The sequence below is a fragment of the Otolemur garnettii genome, unplaced genomic scaffold, assembly GCF_000181295.1.
Source record: "Otolemur garnettii isolate 467f Iridium unplaced genomic scaffold, OtoGar3 scaffold00137, whole genome shotgun sequence".
In the NCBI taxonomy this organism is placed as follows: Eukaryota; Metazoa; Chordata; class Mammalia; order Primates; family Galagidae; genus Otolemur; species Otolemur garnettii.
Genome location: NW_003852532.1, coordinates 1,367,092 through 1,391,162, shown reverse-complemented (window position 1 = coordinate 1,391,162; position 24,071 = coordinate 1,367,092). Strand labels below are relative to the sequence as shown.

The window sequence follows — 24,071 nt, the reverse complement described above, 5'->3', positions numbered from 1 at the left end:
CCTTATAGCCCAAGAATATGGGGAAAGGGGAGCAGGAGGGGAGGGTAGGAGAGAGGATGGGTGGAGGGATGCTGATTGGTAGGACCACACCTGTGGTGGATCTTACAAGGGTACATGTGAAACTTCATAAATGTAGAAGATAAATGTCTTAACACAATAACTAAGAAAATGACATGAAGGCTATGTTAACCAGTTTAATGAAGATAATTTAAATTGTATATAAAACCAGCTCACTGTACCCCATGGCTGCATTAATGTACACAGCTATGATTTAATTAAAAAGAAAAGAAAAAGAAAAAGGAAGAAAAAAAGAAAAGAAGAAGAAATCTGAATTGAAGGAGCCAATCTTAAGATCTGGGTCAGAAAGCTCCAGGCAGTGGGAGCAGCAAATACAAATACCCTCAGAAGGAACTGATGGGGATATGGGATTTCAAAAAGGAGGCCAGTGTATCCGTGAACCAGCGAGCAATGAAGAGGGCAGGAAGACAGGAGAGAAGGAGGAGGCTGAGAGCATACAGACGTCATGAGTGATTTGGAGTTAGCTCTAAATGAGTGAAAAACCCTTGCAGAGTTTAAGTAAGGACTTGCCTACCAGATTTATATCTTTAAAAGATCATTCTGATACTTACCCGGCAGGGGAAATACCATGATCAGGAAGGTGCTTTTCCCAGGGCGAGGCTTATCCATTGCACTCTGGATGTGTTGACCCCTGCAATTTCCCCAAATGTGGGAAACTCAACTGCATAATTTGTGGTGGTGGGGGGGGACTGCATTCATGCTTTCCCCTGTAAAACAAATAAAAATGGAAAACAGATTTTAGAAATACAAGAATTGAAGTGGGGATACCAGTTAAGGGATCTTATCATCACCCAAGCAAAAGAAGATGGTTTCCTATTCCAGGGTGGAAATAAAAGAGATGAAGAAAAGTGAAGAAATAAAGGATGAACATTTTAATTCCTGTGGAAGCAAAAAAACCCTCTGACCTGGCATTTACATTTGTTTCTGTTAAATAAAGTAGTCTTTTAGGAGAAAGTGCAATTTTATTAAGTTCAGCTAACTGAATAAGCTTCTTTGGGATAACCTACATCAGTGTCAACAGACAGTAGCTGTTTTCAAATTTAGTCTCGGTGGTGATTCAGTAACAGGCAAAGAACTAGCCCATGAACTAGCCCAGGCCCATAATCTCTGAGTCAGAGGGTTGGTTACGTTTTTAAGGGCTCTTGTTTGTTCAAGAAAGTTTTTGTTCTTTGACAAGTTCTTTTGCTTTGGAATTTCTTCTAATGATTCCCCAATGGTGTATAGACACTATTTATCATAAAGTTATTGTGTATGAAAGTAGCAACCAAGCCTGTATTTTCTAAAGATCAGAGTTAGCTATAGTTCTAAATACTGTTAATTGGTAAATAAGAAAAAAAGCTGAGAGATACTTATCCTGAAAGACAAGTTTACAGTAAAAACTGTTTAGGAATAAGCCATAGACGAGTTGATTTACCGTCCTTGTGCCCTAAAATAGTATTTTTAGGACACATTAGTGTAATCTTGCTCCTTTGGAGGGTGCTATTATATAAATTTATTCTACTTTCTTTTTGTTTTCATATTTACTTTCATTTTTTGATTGTTCTTATTATTGTTACAGTTCACTTGTCAACATGATTTTGGGTTGTAGAAGTTTTCAGATTTCAAGACAAATTCTCCTCCACAATATGGTCTATGTACCTTCAACTCTCAAAAGCAATGAGCCAGACATATGTGCAATTAAGCAAGTGTTTCCCCAACAGGAAAACAAATCCCCTTTCTTGGCAAATGCTTTCCCTTTGCAGAAGTTACAACAACTGAGCAAAATGTCACCACAGTTCCCACTCGCTTTTTTTATCCTTTGGCTATTTCTTTTAACCATTGTCTAGAGATATAATTCCAACCTTTATATAAAGACCAACCTTTTTTTAAAGCATAAAAAAACATACTTTCACAGAGCTACTGAAAGGTGCAAAGTATCTTGCACAGTAGCCAGCCCAGACGTGAATGAATACTTCTTTTATTCCCAGTCGGAGAAACCAAAAGCTGCCTTTGATTCTTGGCAAGAGGCAACAGCTAGCACAGTTAACCACAGTAAAGGACTTTCTGGGTTATTTGAAGCAGATGTAAAGGATGGTAAAACCTATCTCCAGTAAGAGAAACAAAAAGAAAATATTGAGATTTTGAACCCCAGAGCAGTTGAACCCAAGCCCTATTACCTATGAAAGTCTACAGAAAGCTTATTAGCATAGGTGTATAGATAATCTCCATGGACATGACTTAAGTCTTAGAATCTCAAGCTTCACCCCAGACCTTTTAATCGGAATCTTAGCAAGATCATCAACATCAGCCTGAAGTACTGGTTCTCAGACTCAGAGGCACGTTGTCATCACCTGTAAATCATTAGAAACTACCGATGTTTATGTCCCACCCTAGAGATACTGATTTAATAGGACAAGCTTGGTTGTCAAGACATTTTAAAAGCTCTCTAGATGATTTTAAAATGCAGTAAAATTTGAGAAACACTAGTCTAAGGCACAAAGGTTAAAGCAAACAAATATACAAAAACTTCAAATTTGTCACTTCTGAGCTAGTCAGTTAAACTTGGCAGACTCCCAGCTCCTAACTAATGCTCTTTTGAGAAGCTTGGCTTGGCTGAGTGTGCGTTTGATAATAGCTCCATAATTGCTTTTCCCATTTGTTTGATTAATGAACCTGTATCACAACAATTCTAGGCTGAACTTCCAGTCTCTTAGGTGTGCACACACTTCTTTACTCTGCTCTATCATTTTCAACCCCAGTGTTTTAACTCGACGGGCCTGGGTTTGAGTTTAGCAGAGTAACCTTTCTGATCTGGATTTTTCCAGCTAATGAATACTGGACTCACTTTTCATGTTGGGTGGCATGTGGCAGTTTTCCTCTGTTAATTAGAACAAATGTGCCAATTATGTTAATGTTTCTCCCGATACCAATCAGTGAATAATTAGACACAACACATCTGTCTTTGACAGGCGAGTAAAACAAGGAAAGAAAACTACAAGGTGCCTTGCTCTTTATTATTGACATATATGATTAGACAATTCCTTAACCAATCACAGGGCTAACAAGTTCATGTATCAGCGGGCAAGGAGTGCCAGTAGTGACTTGAGGGGCTGAGCACCTCTCATTTAGCATAGTCCAACCATCTCTGAAGGATCTCTGTAGAGAATCTAAGTGGTCTTTTCTTCCTTTATAACAACAAAGAAAAAATACTGTCACCCTCTTGGTAAAATTCAGGGATGTTATTTATTTGCCCTGCACTATGGAAATAAACAAATTCTTAAATAGAAATATCTAAAACTCTCAAAAATATTTCAGCTACATTGATAGACAAGATCACACTGAAAGAAACCATGAAATGCAGTCGAGAGGATTTTATAGAAGGCATTGCATCCATATGTAAGTCAGGATCAGATTATAATTTGTTATAATTTCTGCTTAACTGTTTCTATGTGTCTAAACTTGCAAGGCTTCTGATTGAGGGAAAGTGGATTTTGTTTCTGTTGTTCTTTCCTTGGCATTTTTGGTTCCATGACTTCCCAGGGTCATGGAGAGAGTTTAGCCAAATTATTTCCTAATGCACACAAGACCTATACCTTGTGGTCATTTAGAAAATATGAAAAGAAGTTTATGAAATCAAGACAGTAATATTCTCAAAGGTAGTCAAAACAAACCCTAAGATAAAGCTTTTTGTTTCATTCAGAATTGAATGTATATGCTTTCTGGCTAATATGGCTCACAGTCCCAACGTTTAATAATATTCACCTATGTGAGTTTATAATGTAAAGATAGGACATCGTCTCAGTTGTTACTGTAATGTCTGTATTATTGTGATTTTGAATATGTTGTCTCTGTTGATCTGGAATGTCAGGTTATGAATTATTTTTCTTACCATGACACTAATTTGTTTTAAAAAATAAGTAACAACACGCAGCAGACGTTCAATGTATTTGACAATGGTTATGGTTGGTAATACTAGTGCCAGACATTCCTAGAAAACTCCTAATATATGATTTATCACAGAATATACTCCTTTATTTTACTCAGGGGATTGGAAGTGAAGTATCAAAAAAAGAGACCATGGTAGTCGACTTCTTTTAAAAATTATATCACTCTGACAAAATACTTGTCTGTTGTTTTTTAATAGCAAAACATCAACAAGTTTATATTTATTAAAAAAATTTACTAGCAAACTATGGGAAAAATTATTAGAAATAATGTTTAGAAAATAACTATCTTTTCTCAAGGAGGCCCCACTTTATATATCCTAAGTATAAGAAAACAGTTGTAAGGTTTGGAATCTGTCTTAGATAGCTAAGCTTTTATGATCTTTCATGAGAATGAGGGGAGGGGAGCGAATAAAAGTGAGAAACGTGTCTGGGCAATCTTGATTTTAATCTGGTGAGGATTATAATTTATGCTGTATTTAATTATGAGCTACAAAAGGATAATCCATTGGGAACGTTAACCAGTTTGTCTTTCTGATGATAAAAATCAAAAAATAATTTTAAACTGAGGAATAAGATATTTAGGGAAGAAGAAGTAGAGAATTTTTATGTACTGACTGTTGTTGAATGCCAGACTTGCTGCTCAAAAGGAATTATAGAGGCCTGAGCCATAGAAAAATGACCTCTATGTTTTGCTACAAAACTTCCTTCCCTGACAGTACTTACACAGCCAATAGTTCTGACTTTTATAAAATAGCAGTAACAGTGAAACTATAAAACCAGGCATCTAGGTGCCATAAAAATGTTGCCTCTTAAATCACACCGCACACAAGGAGTAGGAATGACAGTTTTATGCATCTTTTCTGGGGACATACAATATAGGATCAATGTGCTCCAGTCCTAAAACCTGTAATCAAATTAGGAGTCACTCATCTTCATTAATAAAATCATGGAAGTGTTCAGAGAACTCCGTGCCACACCGACAGCATCAGTAGAACTGAAGGACTTGTGATTGGAGGGATAGCTGAGCATTTTATCCTCCTCCTGCAAGAGCTGGGAACTGGTCCCCACGTAGGAAGGCTAGAAATATGACATCTCTTCTGGTGCCTACACGAGAAGGGATTGAGGCTGTAAATAAGGGGAAACTTTTTCCACCGGGAAAGACTTATAAACCGCCACCTCTAGGCCTGTATGGTGGCAAATTGAAAGTCAGATTTCTCCCAGCAGTTTTTTTTAAGGTATTATGAATTTGAAGATAGATACTTCTTAATAGAGGTACCAAGGAGCATTGAATCATCAGTATTTAAAATACATTTATGTAGCTATAGCTCTGTTTGGGATAAAGTTAGTACTGGGAAGGAGGTAATTAAATTAAATGTATTGCCTATCTCCTAATTCCAAGTGCTTTCTCCTGAGTATCTCATTAAATCCTCCTACAATCAGGAGGATGGTTCTGTCCGTCATCCAGGTGGAGATTATGATCCTGGGAGCTTGTAGCCTACACAAGGTTGTAAACTTAATTAATGGGAAGGCTGGGTTATAGCGCCAAGTCTGTCTGACTCTAAAGAATTTTTTTCCCTTATAACAAAAATAGTTGTATTGACTGTACATTTCTGAAATTTGGTTCATTAAAATGACACAAATTGTGTGTATAATCTTATTTGAATGATTTGTGTAAGCTAATCAGATAACATCCAAAAATATCTTTGGGGAGAAGTCATTTACTTTAAAAGTGTTACATCCTGGCCGTGCCTGTGGCTCGGTGGGTAGGGCGCTGGCCCCATGTACTGAGGGTGGCAGGTACCCAGCCCTGGCCAAACTGCAACAAAAGAAATAGCCAGGTATTGTGGTGGGTGCCTGTAGTCCCAGCTACTCGGGAGGCTGAGGCAAGAGAATCGCCTAAGCCCAGGAGTTGCAGGTTGCTGTGAGCTGTGATGCCACAGCTGTCTACCTAGGGCAACAAAGTAAGACTCTGTCTCAAAAAAAAAAAAAAAGTGTTACATCTATTTCATCAACTTCCTCAAAATAAGTAAGCACATTTTATTGTGTTGTCTGTTGTTATTTACATAGACATTATTTCATAAAATAATGAAAACTTTGGAATTTTAGAATGTAAAAGGGAAATTAAACACAACTTCAGGAACCACTGATGACTCTATTATTTATGAACAATAAGACCCTAAGAACCACTAATAGAGAGAAAACTAATGTGAGAAAATATTTGGATCAATTCAGCACCTATTAGGCTTTTCATATTTGTTGGCCAACCAAATAGAATTATCTAGAAAGCTGGAATACAAACAGAGCTTAACAATTGGGACTGAAGTCATCAGTCTTGATGGGGGATAAATCGCCCAGACAATATGTACAAGATTGTTGTTCTCCAACCTGGCTGGGCGTTGCTTTCACCTGAGGAGTGTTTAAAAACTCTGACGTCAGGGCCCTTTGTCAGCCCAGTTAAATCAGAACCTCTGCAGGTAGGATGCAGGCATGAGGATGGCCTCGAAGCTCCCCAGGTGATTCCAAATCTAAGTTAAGAACTATGATATAAAACAGAGGAGAAAAAGAAAAGGAGATCCCTGATAAGGACTGTATGAAAACAGTGGATGTTGTAAGGGACCACAGAAAGAGGTTTGCCAAAGAACAGGTAATCAGGCTGCAGGAAAAGAGGCTGAGGGAGTATTTGCAAATGCCAGTGCCAGACATCCCCAGAAACCCCTAGTATATGACACATCCTGGAACACACTCCTTTCTTCTGCTCAGGGGATTGGAAGGGGTGAAGCATCAAGGAAGAGACACCTTGGTTGCTGTTTTCTTTATTGTATCACTCTGCCCAAAATACTGCTGTGGGACCTCAAAGCTATTTGCTACCGAGAGCTCAATGAAGAGAAGATGCCTTTGGATTTGGCAGTGAGGGAGGCTGATGGTCACTTCTGAAAGTGAAGTTTTAGTAGGAATCCAGATCATGGTAAATGGAAGAGTGAATGAGTAGTTGAGTAGGTGAAGAGTGTGAATATTTGGGGTGGCACCTGTGGCTCAAAGGGATAGGGTGCTGGCCCCATATACCAGAGGTGGCAGGTTCAAACCCAGCCCTGGCCAAAAAAAAAAAAAGTTGTGAATATTCTGTTCTTTCAAGCTATTTATCCACTACGAGGAAAGAGACAGCTGAAGCATAGCTGGGGAGGAGGGCATATCAAGGGTAATTTTGTTGGTGGTTTGTGTTTGTGATGGAAGAGGTGTGGGCATGTTTCTGGGTTACTTCAGCCTCAGAAGAAAAGAGATATTTTCTCCCAAAGTATTACGGGGTACCTATATTTGGTTACATGGATCAATTTAATTCTAGACTCATAGTTGTAAGAGACCCAGTTGACTCTAGACCCAGGTAGTGTTCATCGTACCTGGTAAGTAGGTTTGCACCCCTGCCCTGCTCACCCCTCACCACTGCTTGATTTCCATTGTTTTGCATCCTCTATGCACCTGTATGCTCATCCGTTAGTTCCAATTCAATAGTGACTACATTTGGTGTTTGTTTTTCCATTGTTTAGATACTTCCACGTAGGAAGACCTTTGAGAGGGGTTGGTATCTTCCTGCCTATTTGGTCTTTAAAAAAAAAAAAAAAAAGACAGAGACAAATTATTTGCTTGGATTAAGGAAAATCACAAAAACATTGAGTACTTTTTGATGACTCAGGGCCTCAAAAAGCCTAAGAAGTAAAAGAATAAAAAGTCAACAGTGATGAATTTCTGAGTGCAAAATTTTAATTGGGAATGGTCTTGGGAGTGGCGCATAACTCTTGAAGTTTTTGTCTTTTGGTTAAATGTTCTCTTTTTTCCCGTTTGCTAACACTTTTCAGCTACAGCAAGATGACCTTATTTTTGTTTGTTTTCCTTGATTAAATGTTGAACAAGGACTCACAATGTCAAGATTGCTCCTTACAGAACTGTATCACGTTATTTCTCACCATGGAGCATGTGGCATAAGAAAATAACAAACTATAGCGTTCAGTGGGATTTAACACAGTGAATCAGAGCATCTGGATATGTGTAAATGGATGGTGTCTTTAAGGCAGAATTTAATGGAATGCTGTTAGGTAAAAAATGTGTCCACTGAAACTATTTTTAAATCTCTTTCATTTTGTGCTATATGTCATCCTTCCTTGTTTATTACACTTAAATATTAATTTTAAAAAGCCCCTTAAAGTAATAAAGACGTGAACTTAACATTCTGAATGAATTATTCTTCAGAGGAATAATCGTCACACCAGCTTAATGTTGCATAAAAGTCATCAAAAGTGCTTTCACATACAGTATGTTTTTCATACCTCACAAGATCCTTATGAGGGGATTAGGACAAATGTTCTTATTGCAGAGAAAGAAAAATAAGGTCTAATGAGAAGATAGGACTTGCTCAAGATCATAGAATCTGCGAACGGCACAGCTGGGTTTTAATGCTAGGCTTTCGTACTTGAGACTTGAGTGTCTTTTAGTAAAGTCTCTTCAGCCTTCTGTAAAAGCTCAGTGATGATACATCCAGGGGAAGTGTGTGGAGAGTTCCATTTGCTGTCACCCCACTCCCATCCCTTGTACCCTGCTGTTTGGTCTCACAGTGCTCAGTGTCCCTCCCTCTCCCTGAGTGGAGTTCCATTCTTGGTGACAGAACCACTGTCCCTAGTGTAGTGGTTTTTAAATTTTCTGCCAATATATCCCTGAATAAAATCACCTTACACATTTTTAAGTACAATTTTTATCAAAAATTTAAATGATGGGAAATGTTATCATGTCTTGGTATTTTAAAGATAAAAGTGTTGGATAATCTTAAGTGATCCAAGGAAATCCAGACACCGTCATGATTTCTCATTCAACATCATCAATTAACAAAATGTGAGAACAAACTCTAGTGGCAAGAAAACCTAGAATATTCCTCTTTCTATTTTAACATGTATTTCTACTCCATTTTCCTCATAGAATTTTACCCTAACAGAATACACTTTAGACATAAAAACTGGTATCATCATAACATACTTCTCTGTAATAAAAATTTGCACATGAATTTTGTTTCCTTTGATCATAGGGATCAAAGTGTTAAATTTCTACTGGCTTGTGATTAGTATGCAATTTGCCTTAAGCACCCAAGTGCACTATAAATTTTACGAAGTAATCATTTAGCATAAAGACTGAACTTTTATTGGAAATACATCTCTTAATAGCAGAGATGAGATCATTGCTCATTTGGCCATGTTTGAATGTTACTTACTGCTAAAATGAGGCAGGATAAAGTCAATTATATTTCTGTCAATTATAAGAAAATACAAGGATCTCTTCACACATAAGTAAATAGCAATATGTGGAGTTTTGTTGTGTCATAACCACGTCCCTCTACTCTTTGCGCTCCTTCTGAGCTGTCTGCCAAAAATCAAACGGTGATCCATCATCAGAGTGACCCATCGTTTGGCATAGGAGATCCTCCTTTGATTTTGATGGAAGTGAAGAATCGTAAACCACCTGATTGGCAAAGTGATTTGTTACCCAGTTATTATGTACAGTCCCTTATTTTTTCAACTACCACATTCATAGTCCCAATTACTCCCTTGTCTGCCTGGAATTTTTTATACTCTCATGCAATGTATTATATCATGGTAAGATTTCAGTGCAAGAGATACCTTTTCTTTTGAAAAGTAGAGGGCAAGTTCTTAGAGAAATTAGTTTTAGGAAAAAATGAATACGGAAGTTAAAGAAATAAATACTGATCCCCTTGAGCATATTGTCTCGTGTTCCCTTAGAAATGTCTGTGCACTGCTGGATACTTGAATCCCACCTTTAAACTCCTAGCTTGAAATCCTGCTTGAATCTAGTTTGAAATCCTAGCACTTTCAAACTCCTTTTAAACCAATAAGAATCTTCTCTTAATCATTTACACGGCATGATTTATAATACTTAATATGGTCTAATTTGTTATTTCTACAGGTCATTTGCACGTGAAAATCTTAGGGTACTTCAAGTCACTGCTAAAACTTTGGGGAGCCATTTTGGAGAGCAAGGAGACTTTCCTGAGGCCTCCAGGGTCACAGTGTACCCAGTTGTGTGCCCACCCTTAAAGCAACCTGCCGTGGTCATCTGTGCTGCCAGGGTTCTGGGGACAGCAGCGGGTGCATCCATTGCCTCTCTCCTAAGGAGCTCACTGCTTCCACGGGGACCCCAGCCTGAGCCCAAGTCCTGGGGGTGGGTGAAAGGCGCTTTGTTGTCCTCAGCCTTCTCTGGCCACCATCACAGCATCTGGAGCCCACTCTGTCCGTGTCCGGCTTGTGGCACTATTGTCTCCTTCCAGTTCCTCACTTTGTAGGCAGAGAAGAGCCCCGGGCAGTCCTGAATTCAGATCTCTGCTCCTTTACAAGCTCTGTGCACTGTGCAAGCTCTGCTTTCTGAGCGTCATTCCTCTCATCTGAAAAATGGGAATATGGGTGGCTCCTTCATAGAGCTGGTGAAGAAATAAAGATGAAGTACAGAAAGTACCCAGTTGCGTCCCTGGCATACTCAGAACAAGCTCCTGTGTTCCTCCTTTCCCTTCCCTGGCCAGCCTCTCTGCGTTCCGCCTTTCTTCTTTCTCTGTGCCTCCTAGTTTCCACACAGGGAAACGTCCTACATTTGACCTCTTTCTGCTCCCTAACAGCAGGTCAGGATTCTCTGATTAAGGCCTACCATGGGCCCTCTCCTCCTGCTTCTCTCACCCCAAAGCATAGTAATTATCCCTGAGCACTGTGTGTGTCCCGTAGTTTCTCGTTCTCCTTTCCCATTAGAACAGTCCATCGGCCCCAGAAACCTCTCTGTCAGGAGAAAAAGAAGCAAAGAAAAGAGCTCAGGGACAACCACTTCTGAACTTGGGGACAATGGGGAGTGTAGAGGTGGCTGGAAGGAAATTCTGTCTCTTAGAGAAGGGAGGGGATTTGGGGCACAAATACCTAACAGGCACAATGTAGGGCTATATGGCACACCTCCTGGGTGCAGGGCTCAACGACAACTGGGACTCTACCTAAAAAATGCAAACAATGTAATCTAATTGCTTATACCCTTACATCAGTCTGATTTTTTTTTAAAGTGTTAAAGCTGATGATATGTAGGGGAGGGGAGGGATGGGGTAGAGGCAGAGACTGGTAAGGTAGAGACTGATAGCATTAAAAGAACAAACGTAAGGACTAATTTGAAGTACCAGGAGAAAAGAAGTGGAAACTCACACAGGTAACGTAGAACTATTAAAATGTGGATGCTCTACGTCTAGGTAAAAGCTCACACGGGTAAAATAAAAAGTATAAATATGCGGATGGTCTAAGTCCAGATAAAAATAGTCTATCATTTATACCTTATTAAGAAGTATAATAGTAAATGTTCCTCAGATTTACTTTGATAAAATATCTTTGATTAAAAATATATTCTATGTATACTTTTAAAAAGTTGATGGCATTATTTATTACAAACTACAAGAATTAAAAATACAATTTATACAGATTGATGAAAGTATTATATCCATAAAGCAAATGCATTCTAATGATACCTGTAGAATTATGAATTCATAGAGTTTAAATGGAAATAAGTATTTGGGGTTTGCCTACAAACTAGAGCGGCCAATTTATACTCAGCTGCCTTGATACTTCTGGTGCAGTCTTAGAGATTTAGAGTTATAATCTAATAGCGAGTGGACTTTACAGAAATGTAAAGGACAGTTAAAGGAACTCAAATGTTAAAGACACAGAAATGTCAGTGACGGCTAAAGGAACTCAAATGTTAATTTTTTTTTAGATTAATACCATTTCTCTACCATTTTTTTTCTAAGAGTGGTTTGGGGTTTGTCCCATCTCCTTTAGTTTATCTTTGATTACATGTTAATAATGATTTTAGACTATTTGCTGAATGCCAGGCACTAAGTATTATGCGTATTAACTCCTTGGATCCTTAAGAACATTATAGAATGAGTTCTAGAAATATCCTCATTTTATAAATGAGGACCCTGAGGGACATGGAAGATAAGAAACTTACACAAGGGAGGCGTAAACACAGCACAGAAATTGCAGAGTTCAGTTTCGAGCCTAGGCTTTCGAGAGAGACCCTCTCAGCTGTGACTGTAGCTCCTTGGAGTAAGATTCTCAGTCGTACACTGTGGGACTAATTAACACCAGACAATAAGAGAATATGCAAATAGTTATCCTAATATTGCCTTATAACTATTTTTATTACCTGTTATTAAAATAAACAGAATAATAAAATAAAGAGAATGTCTTTATAAACACTTAAGAAAATTACTTTATGCCTCCAAATTATTGAAAAAACTGCACTTAGTGAGCCACAAGGACAGAAACTGTTTGAACAATACTTTGTATCCTGCAACCATGACAAAAAAATCATGGTTTATGGTTGAAGCCTTTTATTGTTTTCTGAACTTCAACCTATTTTTCTTTCTTCGTGAATGTTTTATATGTAGCTAAAAATAACTACTAACTCAGAAGGACATCTCTTATTACTAAATGGGATGGACTGGGAGAAGATGAGCCTTAAGGTGAAATGAACAAAAGCATTAAAATGAACAAAATATGACCAGAATTCTGAGGCTAGACCAGAATATGGATGCCTGATCAACCAAGGCTAACTTGTAAATAAATAGCATAGCAACAGTACAGTTAATTACTTCTCAGTACAATTAAATTCTAGCACAACAAAGGTTCCGTATTGTTTCTTGGAATTTTATAAACACTGGGGGAGGTCTAACAGTTAAGTCTGAGAACTTGCCTCTGTGTGCTTACATTGGCAGCACCATATAAACAACTTGGTAAGGTTTTATAACCTTGGTGGATCAGTATCTTACAGATGTGCCCATGTGGTGGTGTCTTGCTGAGTGGTGTGCATTATTTTTGTTGTGTGTTTTTGTGTGCCATCACAAAAATGTTGAGGTTTGAATTAGAGCAATGAACAAAATTAAATTTCTTGTTAAATTTGGCAGGAGTGGAAGTGTAGTCAGAGACATGTTGGTCCAAGTTTATGGGGAAAATGCCATGAAGAAAACAGCAGTGTATTTTTCTAAGGGGAGAGAAAGCATCACTGATGAAGAGAGGAGAGGGCAGCCAGTAATGAGAGAACTGACTAAAGCATTGCAAAAGTTCACTAAATTGTGCCCCAGAATCATTGTTGTCTGTGAGGATCATAGCAGAACAAGTAAACATCAGTAGAGAAACAGTTAAAAAAAATCTTAACTGAAAATCTTGGCCAACAACTCATGGCTCTTCCATCACCACAATGTACCAGCTCACACAGTGACAGCCTTTTTAGCCAGTAAACAAATAACTATTGGAACACCTTCCCTGCTCACCTGATATGGACCCTGTTAATTTTTTTTAATCCAAAGATAAAGAAAATATTGAGAGGAAGACATTTTGATAACATTCAGGACATCAAGGGTAATATGACATCAGCTTTGATGGCCCTTCCAGAAAGAGTTCCAAAATTGGTTTGAAGGGAAGGCTAGGCACTGGTGTTGGTGTGTGGCTTCCCAAATGGAGTATTTCAGTGGTGATTATAAAGATATTCAGCAATGAAGGATGTAGCTCTTTTCCTAGAACAAGTTCATGAACGTAATTGGCAGACCAATGTACATAAGGAGATTCATTGTGGAATTAGTTCAGGTGGAAGAGTGTTACTTTAGTTGCGTTGGTTTTGAAGACCTTGCACGAAAAGGATATACAGTGTGTGTTTCTGTATGTGTATATATATATATTTTTTTTAATTGTATGATAAGGGTCTTCCTTGACTTCTCTTGCTGATTTGGACAATCCTTTACATGAGAAACAGAGTTAGTCTCATATATCATTTTCCTTCCTATACATTTTTGTGTAAGCCAAAGTGTTAATAAATGTTGTTTCGGCCACACTGGCCCTGCAAATATCTTTTTTATCAATATCCATGTGCAGTTGGATAATGCCAAGACAAAGCTTATCCAAGAGAAGCAGAAGTCATCAGGGTTATTTTTTTAAAATAGGGTAGAACTTCCATGGTTGGTTACCTCCCTATATTGACCACCTCCTTAAGTTTACCCAATTTTTGTAGACCAGACATGCAACTAATGTACATATCTGTACGGCAGGCCTAGTTCCTTATATTGATGACCTATGTATGTTGACTAGTTTGTTACGGTTCCCTGGGTGATCAACTTACAGAGATTCTCCTATATTTCAAAACTTTAAGAGATCACAGTCACTCTTTTCATGGAAATAATGGGAATTGTGAGCAATTTTGATGTTGTCAAAATCATGCTGTGCTACTGTATTTTTTGTAAGATCAACCAGATGTGAACTCCTTCTTTCAGCCTTTAATTCTTTCCTGTTCTTTCTTTACTTATTTTTTATTTTGTTTTCAATTTAATAGACTGAGTCTCCCTCTGTTGACAAGGTTAGTCTTAAACTTTGGGGCTCAAACGATCCTCCTACCTCAATCTCCCGAGCAGTTGGGACTACAGGCATGAATGTCTGCACCGGCTATCAGCCCTCGATTCTTTTTCATGCCCCCTGCCTGTCTCCCTGCTCTATGCAAAAGTCCTATGCCAGAAACTGGTGGTGCGTCCCCTGCACTCTCCTTTCCACATGCTGTCAGCTGGTATGCCCTGTCCTCTGTTTCTTCAAATTGCTTTCTGACTCCACCGGTTCTCCCCATCCCTATCACCACTTTCTTAATTCACTCTCCACAGTCTCTTTTCCTGGGCCATGGCAAGAATGCCTTCACTGGTCTCCACCTTACACTGTGTCTCTTAATGCACCCTAAAACAGTTGTTCTTAAATCAGAGCATCCTCGTGCCTCTTCACTGGATGGCAGTAACTCTAGGCAAAGCCTAAATGTATTAGCACAACACCAGAGTCCCTTGGTGATTTCCTGAGAGTCACCTTGGCCACCCCTGCCACTCTGCCCTGACTGTGTGTTGAGACCCGACGTCAGTGTGCAGACCCCCAGGCAGCTTCCCAGCCTGTGAGCACTTGCTGTTTCCTCTTCCTGAAACATCCTCCTCATCCCCTACTGCCCCTTCCTAGTCTTCCCAATAAAATGAGTTTTACCCTTAGCAACTAGTTTATGCATTTCCTCCATTTCCCTCCATCCTGGCTCGTGTCCGTCATTGCTCTGTGTCACAGTGTGTACATAGCTGTGTCCTCTTAACCCAAGCAGGTGCTTACCTGTCTCCTCACACCCCAGCACTCAGCATAGTGATCCACACATAGTAGGTACTCAGTGCTTGTAGAATTGAAGCACTATTGCACATCAGATGGCATTTGTTGATTCAAAATTTAAAATCTTGGGAACCTGTATTATAGGCTCAGGTCAGTTGTTGTAAGGAATTTGGCTTTGACACTGAGGGAGATAAAGAGCCACTTGGAGGGTCTGAGATGAGGTCCAGTCGCCTGCTCTGACTTGGGATTAGGGGACCACACAACTACTGTGCTGAGAATACACAGTTGAGGGCCAAGGGAAAAACCATAGCAGAGAGTAAGACAGGAAGCTGCGGCAATAATCCCGGAGAGGAATGACAGTAGTTTGGACCAGGATGGCGGCGACAGTGAGGGGATGAGCAGTGGTCTGATTCCTGATGTGCAGCTCTTACACTGAATGGGCTGAGCGAGGGAAAGAGCAGTTGGCGGTGCTAAGCTGGAGGTGTTTGTCCCAGTGGATAGAAGGCTGGCGTTGGCGTGAGCTGAGAATGGCAAGGCTGTGGGTGGAGCGTGCTGGAAAGGCAGGTCAGGAGGTCATTATCAAACAACCGGTGAAGCTGCAAGAAGGCAGTTGGATATATGAGTCTGGAGTTCAGGGTTGGGTTTGGGGCTGGAGATAAATTTAGGAGTCATCTGTGAGAGACTGGATGAGCTCAGCAAGGGAGTGAATATGGGTAGATAATAGGAAAAAAGCATAATTTGAAGTACTGAGCCACAGAGACACAAAGGTTAGCCCAGGGAAGCTGTAGGCAGGAAAAAAACCCAGGAAAGTGTCCTGTGCAGAGAAAGCAAATGAGGAGGACGGAGAGAGCAACTAGGCCAAATGCTACTGGGGAGTCAAGTGAGAAGAGCACTAAGGAAGTTACCAGGACATTCCGCAAAGGGAGAGAGCAGTTATGGCTAAGTGGTAAGTGGGTACAGATTAGGACGAGTCCCACAGGGATGAAGAGGATGGGAACGGAAGACGGGGAGTATAAACAACAGCTGCAAGGAGGCCGGGCTCAGTGGCTCCTAGTACTCTGGGGGGCCGAGGTAGGCGACTTGGCTTGAGCACAGAGTTCAAGACCAGCCTGAGTAAGAATGAGACCCTGTGTCTACTAAAAGTAGAAAAACTAGCCAGGCATTGTGTCGGGCCCCTGTATTCCCAGCTACTCGGGAGGCTGAGACAGGAGGATTGCTTCTTGAACCCTAGAGTTTAAGGTTTCTATGAGCTACGATGACACCACAGCACTCTACCCAGGATGACAGAGTAAGACTCTGTCTCCAACAAACAAACAAACAAGAAAACCAACTACCACAAGGAGTTGTATAAAGCAAGCCGAGAAATGGGGTGTGGGCTAGAAAAGAGAAACGGGTGGGGAAGATCCTTGTTTTAAGCTGTGAAAAATAGCAGCACCCATAGGCTGATGGAAATGATTCAGTATCTAGGAAAATCGAAGAATTTAGAGAGAGAAGAGAGTGGCTGGGACTTGCCCTTGAATAGGAGCATGGGAATGGGATACAGACTACAACCCAGAGGCGACAGATAGGAGCACAGAGAGCTCCCAGGGACCAGAGGGAGGAGGCAGAAAGGGGTGTTAGGTGTATGGTGGGAACTCTGGAAGATCACTTGTCAGTTTTCTCAGTGACATAAAATATCAGCTAAAAGGACAAAAGGGAGGAGGTAATGTTTAAGGAGAGAGGAGAAGGTGTGAGATGGTTGCCTACGAGAGTGGGAGAGTGAACCACGAAAATCGGGTGTGTCTGCTCAGCAGAAGCAAGAGCCCACTCGCGTTCTGTCGTCAGGAATTCAGCATGGCCTGCTCTCCGTGGCTGCACACAGCCGAGTTCCTCATCTAGGAAACAGAGGTGGTGGAGGGGAAAAGTGGCTGAGGGGTCTCCTGAAGTGGGAGAGGAATGGGAGAGTAGAGGGTCGAACGCAGGGATTGTATATAAAGTCAGATGTTGGGATATACACCTGGGAAGGAGGGGCGAGGTTACCTGACAGAGTGAGGACAGTTGGTAAGTAGAGTATAGGTCCTGGGGTAACTTAAGTAGAGTGTAGGTCCTCGTGAAGGATTGTTTGAACTGGGGCCCTAGAGAGACTGAATGGGAAAGATAGGAAATTGTAAATGGAAATGGTGATTAAAACTGAGTCTATGGAAGAGTTGCAATTCACAGTAAGGACAAGAGCTGGGCTGTGCTGCTCAAACTCTAATGTGCATATAGCTTAAGTTACTGCTGAGATGCCCATTTTGACCAGTTTATGTGGCTAGAGCATGAGATTCTGCATTTCTATCAAGTTCCAAAGTGATGCTGATGCTGTTGGTCCAGGGATCTCATTTTTAAAATGACCTAGGGTGGTATAGCTCAACTTTCTCAGTAAATTACAACCCTTGGGGAGTTTAAAAAATAGTGACACTAGACCAGTCTAGACCAGTAAGTCAAAGTTTCTGTGAGTTGGATTTAGATTCTCTGGGTTGAATTTAGAATTGATACAGTATAAATGTTCCCTCCGTTACTCTATTGTGAAGCCAGGGTTGAACACCTCTGGCCGAGAGTGAGTGAGCTTCAAGGCCATAATCATTGCATGAGGGAGAATCATGGAACTGAGGGCCAAAATGTTAGAAGTGTCATCTTCATGGTTGTTACAGTCATCAGAAGTCATGCTTTAGATGAAGTGACTATAAACCCAGAGGTCTGAGGGTGACTCCAAAAGAATATAGACACTGGGTGATATAATCCGAGGGCATGAGATGCAAAGCAAAGGTGTTTAGAGAAAATGGTCTGTGATGGGTGACTGTGAGTGAGGAGGACACTTAGCCAACCCCCGGCCCATCTGGAAATCAGACGTCAGTACTTACAGAGCATCCGGAAGAAGCAGTGACATTATCAAAAACACTCACTCAGATTTTAGTTAGGGAAAAGGTGAAGGACACAATAAAAGAGGCTGAAGATTAGAAGATTTTAGCGCTTTCTTCCAAGGCAGCACAAACGGTTTCAGGGCTTTTGGAGATGGTGATGTGCAGTGCCTGGGATTACAGCGCGGGAGGCCAGGGGAGGGAAGGTCTGCAGCCCTGACCTGAGCCTCGCAGGGAGACGCTGGGCTCAGAGCAGAGAGCTGTGGCCTGGCTGGCAGGCCTGGGCTGTAGGGGACGCTGGGGGTCTTACCAGAAGCTGAAGGTGTCCTGGGTTCCCTTTTTGCATTCCAGCAGCCATTTTCTGGCTGTAGAACCTTGTATTTCTTCACATAAAAGCATATAAGCAAACCCAATGTGGGAAACTGATATCAGCAGAGCTTCTGTTATTGAAAGGGGAGGTAGCAGAAGGGGGCGGTGCCCTGTGAGGGACCTGCACAGCACTGCTGGGGCTCTGTGGGCATGTTGGAGGTTCAGGTCGGAACCGCTGCTCCACCTGCTCTGATGAAATGTGGAGTGACGTATTGAAAACTAAGAATCATAGGCCTGTTAGTCTGGCTGGAATGCGGATATTCCCCGTTCTTGGCTCCCAGAGGCAAAGAATGAGCACTGGGATGAAGATGAAGTGATACAAATATAAAGCACGACATTTGGTTCTGTGATTGCCAAACTACAGTAAAGTACAGTGAGAAATATGTCTCAAAGAGTGAGACGGGTCCCCCCCTGGGAGTGAGAAGAGGAGACACACACTTTTTGTTTGTATGTTGGCTAATTTGTTGCCCTTTTCTCCCAGCAAGATTGGCTGTCATTTCCAACTTTGGGGTGATTGACAGGTCTTCCCTAAATCTTCCCAAAGAACCCATAGGGGCTCCACATCTGTAATGCTAATTGTAAGATAATAGACCCCAGGCACCAGGGAACAGTCCCCAGCTGCACTGTCGGTTCCTAGCTGCAATTCCATTCCCACTGTCCACCCTTAGCCACTTTTGTGACACCTGTTTACCTTCTGCCAGACCTAACATCACCCATCCATCATGTAAGTTTCTTTAAATGTTTTGTCAGTCAAGCAGATTGAAAGCTCTTCTATGTGTTAAACTCTTGTGATTAATAAGTGGTTTGTAATATCCCTGGGATCTCTTTATGTCATTTATGATTAGGTGACATCACCCTTGTTAAAATGATACTATTTCCATAGAAGAAACCATGGTTTTTGAATGCCACAGCTTAAGTCAGGTTCTCCAGAAGCAAAGTATTCGCCCAAGGTACGAATACAAGTATTTTTTAAAGAAAGGGCTTCCAGGAGGAGTCTGTCCAGTAGGCAGAGGAAACAGAAGAAAAATGGAAACACCAAGAACAAGTTCAATGTCCCTTATCTGAAGTGTTTGGCACCAGTAGAGTTTCAGATTTCTGGTTTTGGAAGATCGTCATGTACATAATGAGATGTCTAGGGGATGGTACCAAACTGAAACATAAAATTCATTTATGTTTCATATGTGTTTTCTACTATAGCCTAAAGGTAATTCTATATAATGTTTTTACTTTTATTTATTTAGTTTTATGACAGGGTCTCACTCTATCATCCAGGCTGGGGTTCAGTAGCATGATCATAGTTCACTGTAACCTTGAATTTCTGGGCTTGAATGATACTCCCACCTTAGCCGCATGCTCCTTGCCCTGCTAAGTCTTATCTAATTTTTTTTAAGATAGGGTCTTGCTATGTTGCCCTGGCCAGTCTCGAACTCCTAACCTCAAGCAATCCTCCCACCTTAGCCTCTGAAAAGTGTTGAAATTATAGACATGAGTCACCACACTCAGCCTTACACAGTATTTTTAATAATTTTGTGGAAACAGAGCTTGTGTACATTGAACCATCAGGAAGCAAAAGTGCCACCCTCTCAGCCACCCACGTGGATGGTCTGTGGTTACCTGGTATCACCACCACTCCCTTGGGCACACTGAATAAACTGTGTGTTGTAGATCTGCGCCTTGGCTTCACCCAGTCACAGGAGGGCAGGGGTAGAATGAATTTCTCATTTGTGGTGTCATGTCAGTTCTTAAATCATTCTGGATTTTGGAGCATTTCAGATTCTGGATCTTCAGATTAGGGACGCTCAACCTTTGACAGGATAAAATCAGGTGAAATCTCAAAGATGTAGCTTCAGCCTGATCCCCCGAGGGGACCTCTGGAAAGTTACTACTTAGACTCTGACCCAGTGATGCTGAAGCAGTATTTCCACAGCCATTAGTCAGTGGCTACTGGGGAAGTTGTGAGCACATAAACACTTCCAGGCTGAGAGCTGCCTTTCAGGAAAGAGTGGCAGTATATGGGTTCTTAGAAAAAGAGCCCACTAAACACGAAAAACATATAGAAAGGATCCAAGACCAACTTAGGAGAGGTCAGCCGTTCTGCCTTCTGTGAATAGAAATCTTTTTCTAAAATAGCATTGGTACTTAGGTAGAGATTAGTTTTAAAAATGTTAATATCAACTTTCAATTATTGGCAAGATTTCAACCAGCATAAATCTTGCTACTTTCTCGTGTGTTCTTCCCACAAGATCATATTGCCACATGTAGGACCAAACTTCTAGAAAATCCAGGTCAAGCCAATATGAGTATATGTATATCAGATACATCAACCATACGCAGTCCGTTTTTGAAAACAACAAGCGTATTTTTAAAACCCACTGTTTTAAATGGATTCCATTCTTTCTCACCGCCATTAGTGCAAATACCAAGAATGTTTAACTATTTTGAAATTTACAACGTTATAAATAGTTGCCCTTCTCCACAGTCTCATCTGTTGCTGTATTTCAGGGGTATTGTTGATTTTTGTTTTTCTCTTTAAATGTTTGCCTCTCTCCTAAGGATTAGAGAGGAGCATTATTTGAGAGTCCCTGCCTTAAATGTAATTTAGAGTTGAGCAATGTCAAACCCACTGACAGATGTAGAGATTAATTTTTAGACCTCTTGTGGTGCTGGAGAAGCTCCTTAAGGTTTTGAAAATGGCAACAATATTGACTCCCCACCACTAAAGGTTACTCGGATCCACGTTCACCCTAATGCCCAAGGAAAGTTTAAGTGTGGTAAATATCAATGTTGTTTTGCTTTATGAAAAAACCTGTGCATGGGGAAAAAAAAAAAAAAAGGTAACAACAGTCAGGACAAGAAATGCTTTATCCTCCGGAAGGATAGTTTACATAGGTATATTTTTTCATTCACTAAGTATAACATCACTGTTGCTACACTGATATTATTTGCATAGAAACAAATTTGATAGTTTCGAACAGTCACGTCAGGGTCCCCCAAAGCAAACCAAGAGCCAGAGATTGGAGCACTAGAAAAATACAAATGGAGATATTTATTCATGATTTATATGCTATTTGGATTGTATTAAGGGTGGGTAGAAAAACTTTTTTCCCCAAATGCTTTGGCTTAGATGCATCTCTAAATATGAGTTTGGCTACATTTTGGAGGCTATTTAATCCATATGTTTCAGTGCGGCTACATGTAAATCATCCAAATGTGATTTTGTCACAGCTACGTGATGTCTAAAATGCCTTCTGAGCTTTTAAAACAGTCTTTATATTCTTTTCTGCAAAGCATCAGGTAAGTTGCCAAGAGTAAACAAATCAAACAGCAAAAGGTTTGAGTTCACTTTGAAATGCTTATCCTATTATTTTTGATTGGGTTCTGAACTTGGCAGTGCACATTCTGGGTTCCTGCCTGCAGGGCAAAGTGAAAACAATTTCAACACTGTGTTTTCCAATTGGTTCATTGACATTTGAGGATAATGTAGTACAGGCAGCATCAGCATGTTTGGCAGGTGAGTGAGACTTAACATGACCTCTGAAAGTTGCTGCCTGCTAATTTGCAGAAGTTCATACCTGGCACAACACTGTACTATGTACATATTGCAAAACTCAAGTTAAGACAGGCAGCCATCAGGGGGTCCATACTGGGGATTCATCTGTTTTTCTTGTGCCTCTATAGGTGGAATGGTTGAAAAATGAAGACATCATTGACCCTGTTGAAGATCGGAATTTTTATATTACTATTGATCACAACCTCATCATAAAGCAGGCCCGCCTCTCAGACACTGCAAATTACACCTGTGTCGCCAAGAACATTGTTGCCAAGAGGAAAAGCACAACTGCTACTGTCATAGTCTATGGTGAGTGAGCATTCAGGGAATCAATCAAGTTCTAGTTCATGTCTAACTGTACTTTCTCCTGGGGATTAGTACATGTACCTTAATTTTAAAATATCAACCTAGCAGCTCATTTTGATCTCCATGGCTGCTCCCTTCCAGCCTCTTATAGGATAGTGAGGTTTAACTATCTCCCTGATACTGTCAAGAAAGACCAGGCTTGGATGTTCTTTGCCCTTTATTAGTTGACTTCTAGGAAAGTGAAGGAAGCCTCCCTTGCATGCCTGCTGTTTCCCTCAGCCCTCCCCTGCTCAGGACCTGCACCACCAACATCTAGATGGCGTTCTGGAGGTGAAAATGCACAAAGCAGCCTCGGTCTAATGATAGCAGACCCTCAGGAAGGCTGAAGCCAACCTGTTTCCCCGACGCGTCGGAGGAATTTTAACTTCCAGGAGCTTGTTCTATTTATTCTATCAGAAGCCTGCAGAGTGAAGATGAAGGATGCCTTATCTTGACCCAGTGGGCCTGATCCTACCAATATGGCAAGCCGCCTTCTTGGGAAGCTCCTTCCTCCCCCGTCCTCTCTAATCCGCCTCATCCGTAAGCCTATCATTTCTCTGGAAGTGCTAAACAATTTTGCACCCCATGTCGATGGGGCACATCCACTTTTATTTCTCTGTGAGATTTAGCACTTAAGTTGTTTTCTAGTAATTTCATGAGTAATTTCATCTCCCTGGCTGAGCTTTACGCTCCTCTGTAGACAGAGAGTCTGGTCTGTATTTTTTTATATTTCTCACATTGTTAGACATGTGATATAGATCCTCAAATTGCTGATGATTCATTGTCTCAGAGAAAACCAAACAACCCTGGGAAGTTGAGGTTATGCTATTTCCAGAATGACATGCCCATGTCTACCACCTCTCAGAACATGACTCAGATTTTCATCCCTGTCGCAGCGTTCAGTGATATTCTTAATGGCTGTGAAGGAGGGATAGTCGCTGGCAAGCTTCTGGTTCCTGGTACAGTGATACATCCCTTAATGATGGGGCTACATCTGAGAAGTGTGCCATGAGGTATCTTCGCCACTGTGTCACCTTGACAGAGTGCACTTATGCAAACCGAGATGGCACAGCCTACCGCACACCTCAGCTATGTGGTTATTGCTCATAGGCTACAACCTTCTACGGCTTGTTGCTGTACCCAGTACTGTAAGCAGTTATAACACGATGGTATCTGTGTATCTAAACATAGAAAAGGTACTGTAAAAATAGGTGTAGCATATTTTAAAAAAAAAAAGGTACACCTGCATAGGGCAGATCTCAGGAGTGGAGCTTACAGAACTGGAAATGGCTCTAGGTGAGTCAATCAGCGAGGGGTGAGTGGATGTGAAGGCCTAGGACTTCGCTGTACATGATTGTAGGCTTTATAAACACTTCACTTAAGGTACCTCAACTTAGTTTTAAGACAGAGTAATTGCACTACTCTATAGTGCACTACTATGTAGTGCAATAGCTATAGTGTTATGATAACTATGATGCCACTAGGTAATAGGAGTTTTTCACCTCCATTATAATATTATATGCAGTTTGCCCTTGACGTAATGTTACTCAGCACAGGACTCTACTACTGCAGATAGCATTGAAGAAGTGAGAATATGGCACCTCAAAATGTGCCACTGTGCCAGGAATATTGGCTGATTTATAGAATTGAAAATAGCAAGTACAAGATCACTCTGAGATTCCTTCTTCCCAAAGCAGGCTGGAGGCTAGACAGGGTGGCTCATGCCTGTAAT

At 40.8% G+C, this 24,071-nt stretch overlaps 1 protein-coding gene and 1 non-coding gene across 2 annotated transcripts in view; both read left to right on the top strand.

Moving 5' to 3' along the window:
- The window catches only part of UNC5C (unc-5 netrin receptor C), a 393,520-nt gene that overhangs the window by 297,732 nt on the left and 71,717 nt on the right, over positions 1-24,071 (top strand). The window contains 1 exon segment of the mRNA XM_012810558.2: positions 22,123-22,303. Coding sequence (XP_012666012.1) covers positions 22,123-22,303 — 181 coding nt within the window.
- On the top strand, positions 622-788 carry LOC111728013. The gene has a single exon (XR_002775432.1). It is a non-coding gene; the product is annotated as a U1 spliceosomal RNA (small nuclear RNA).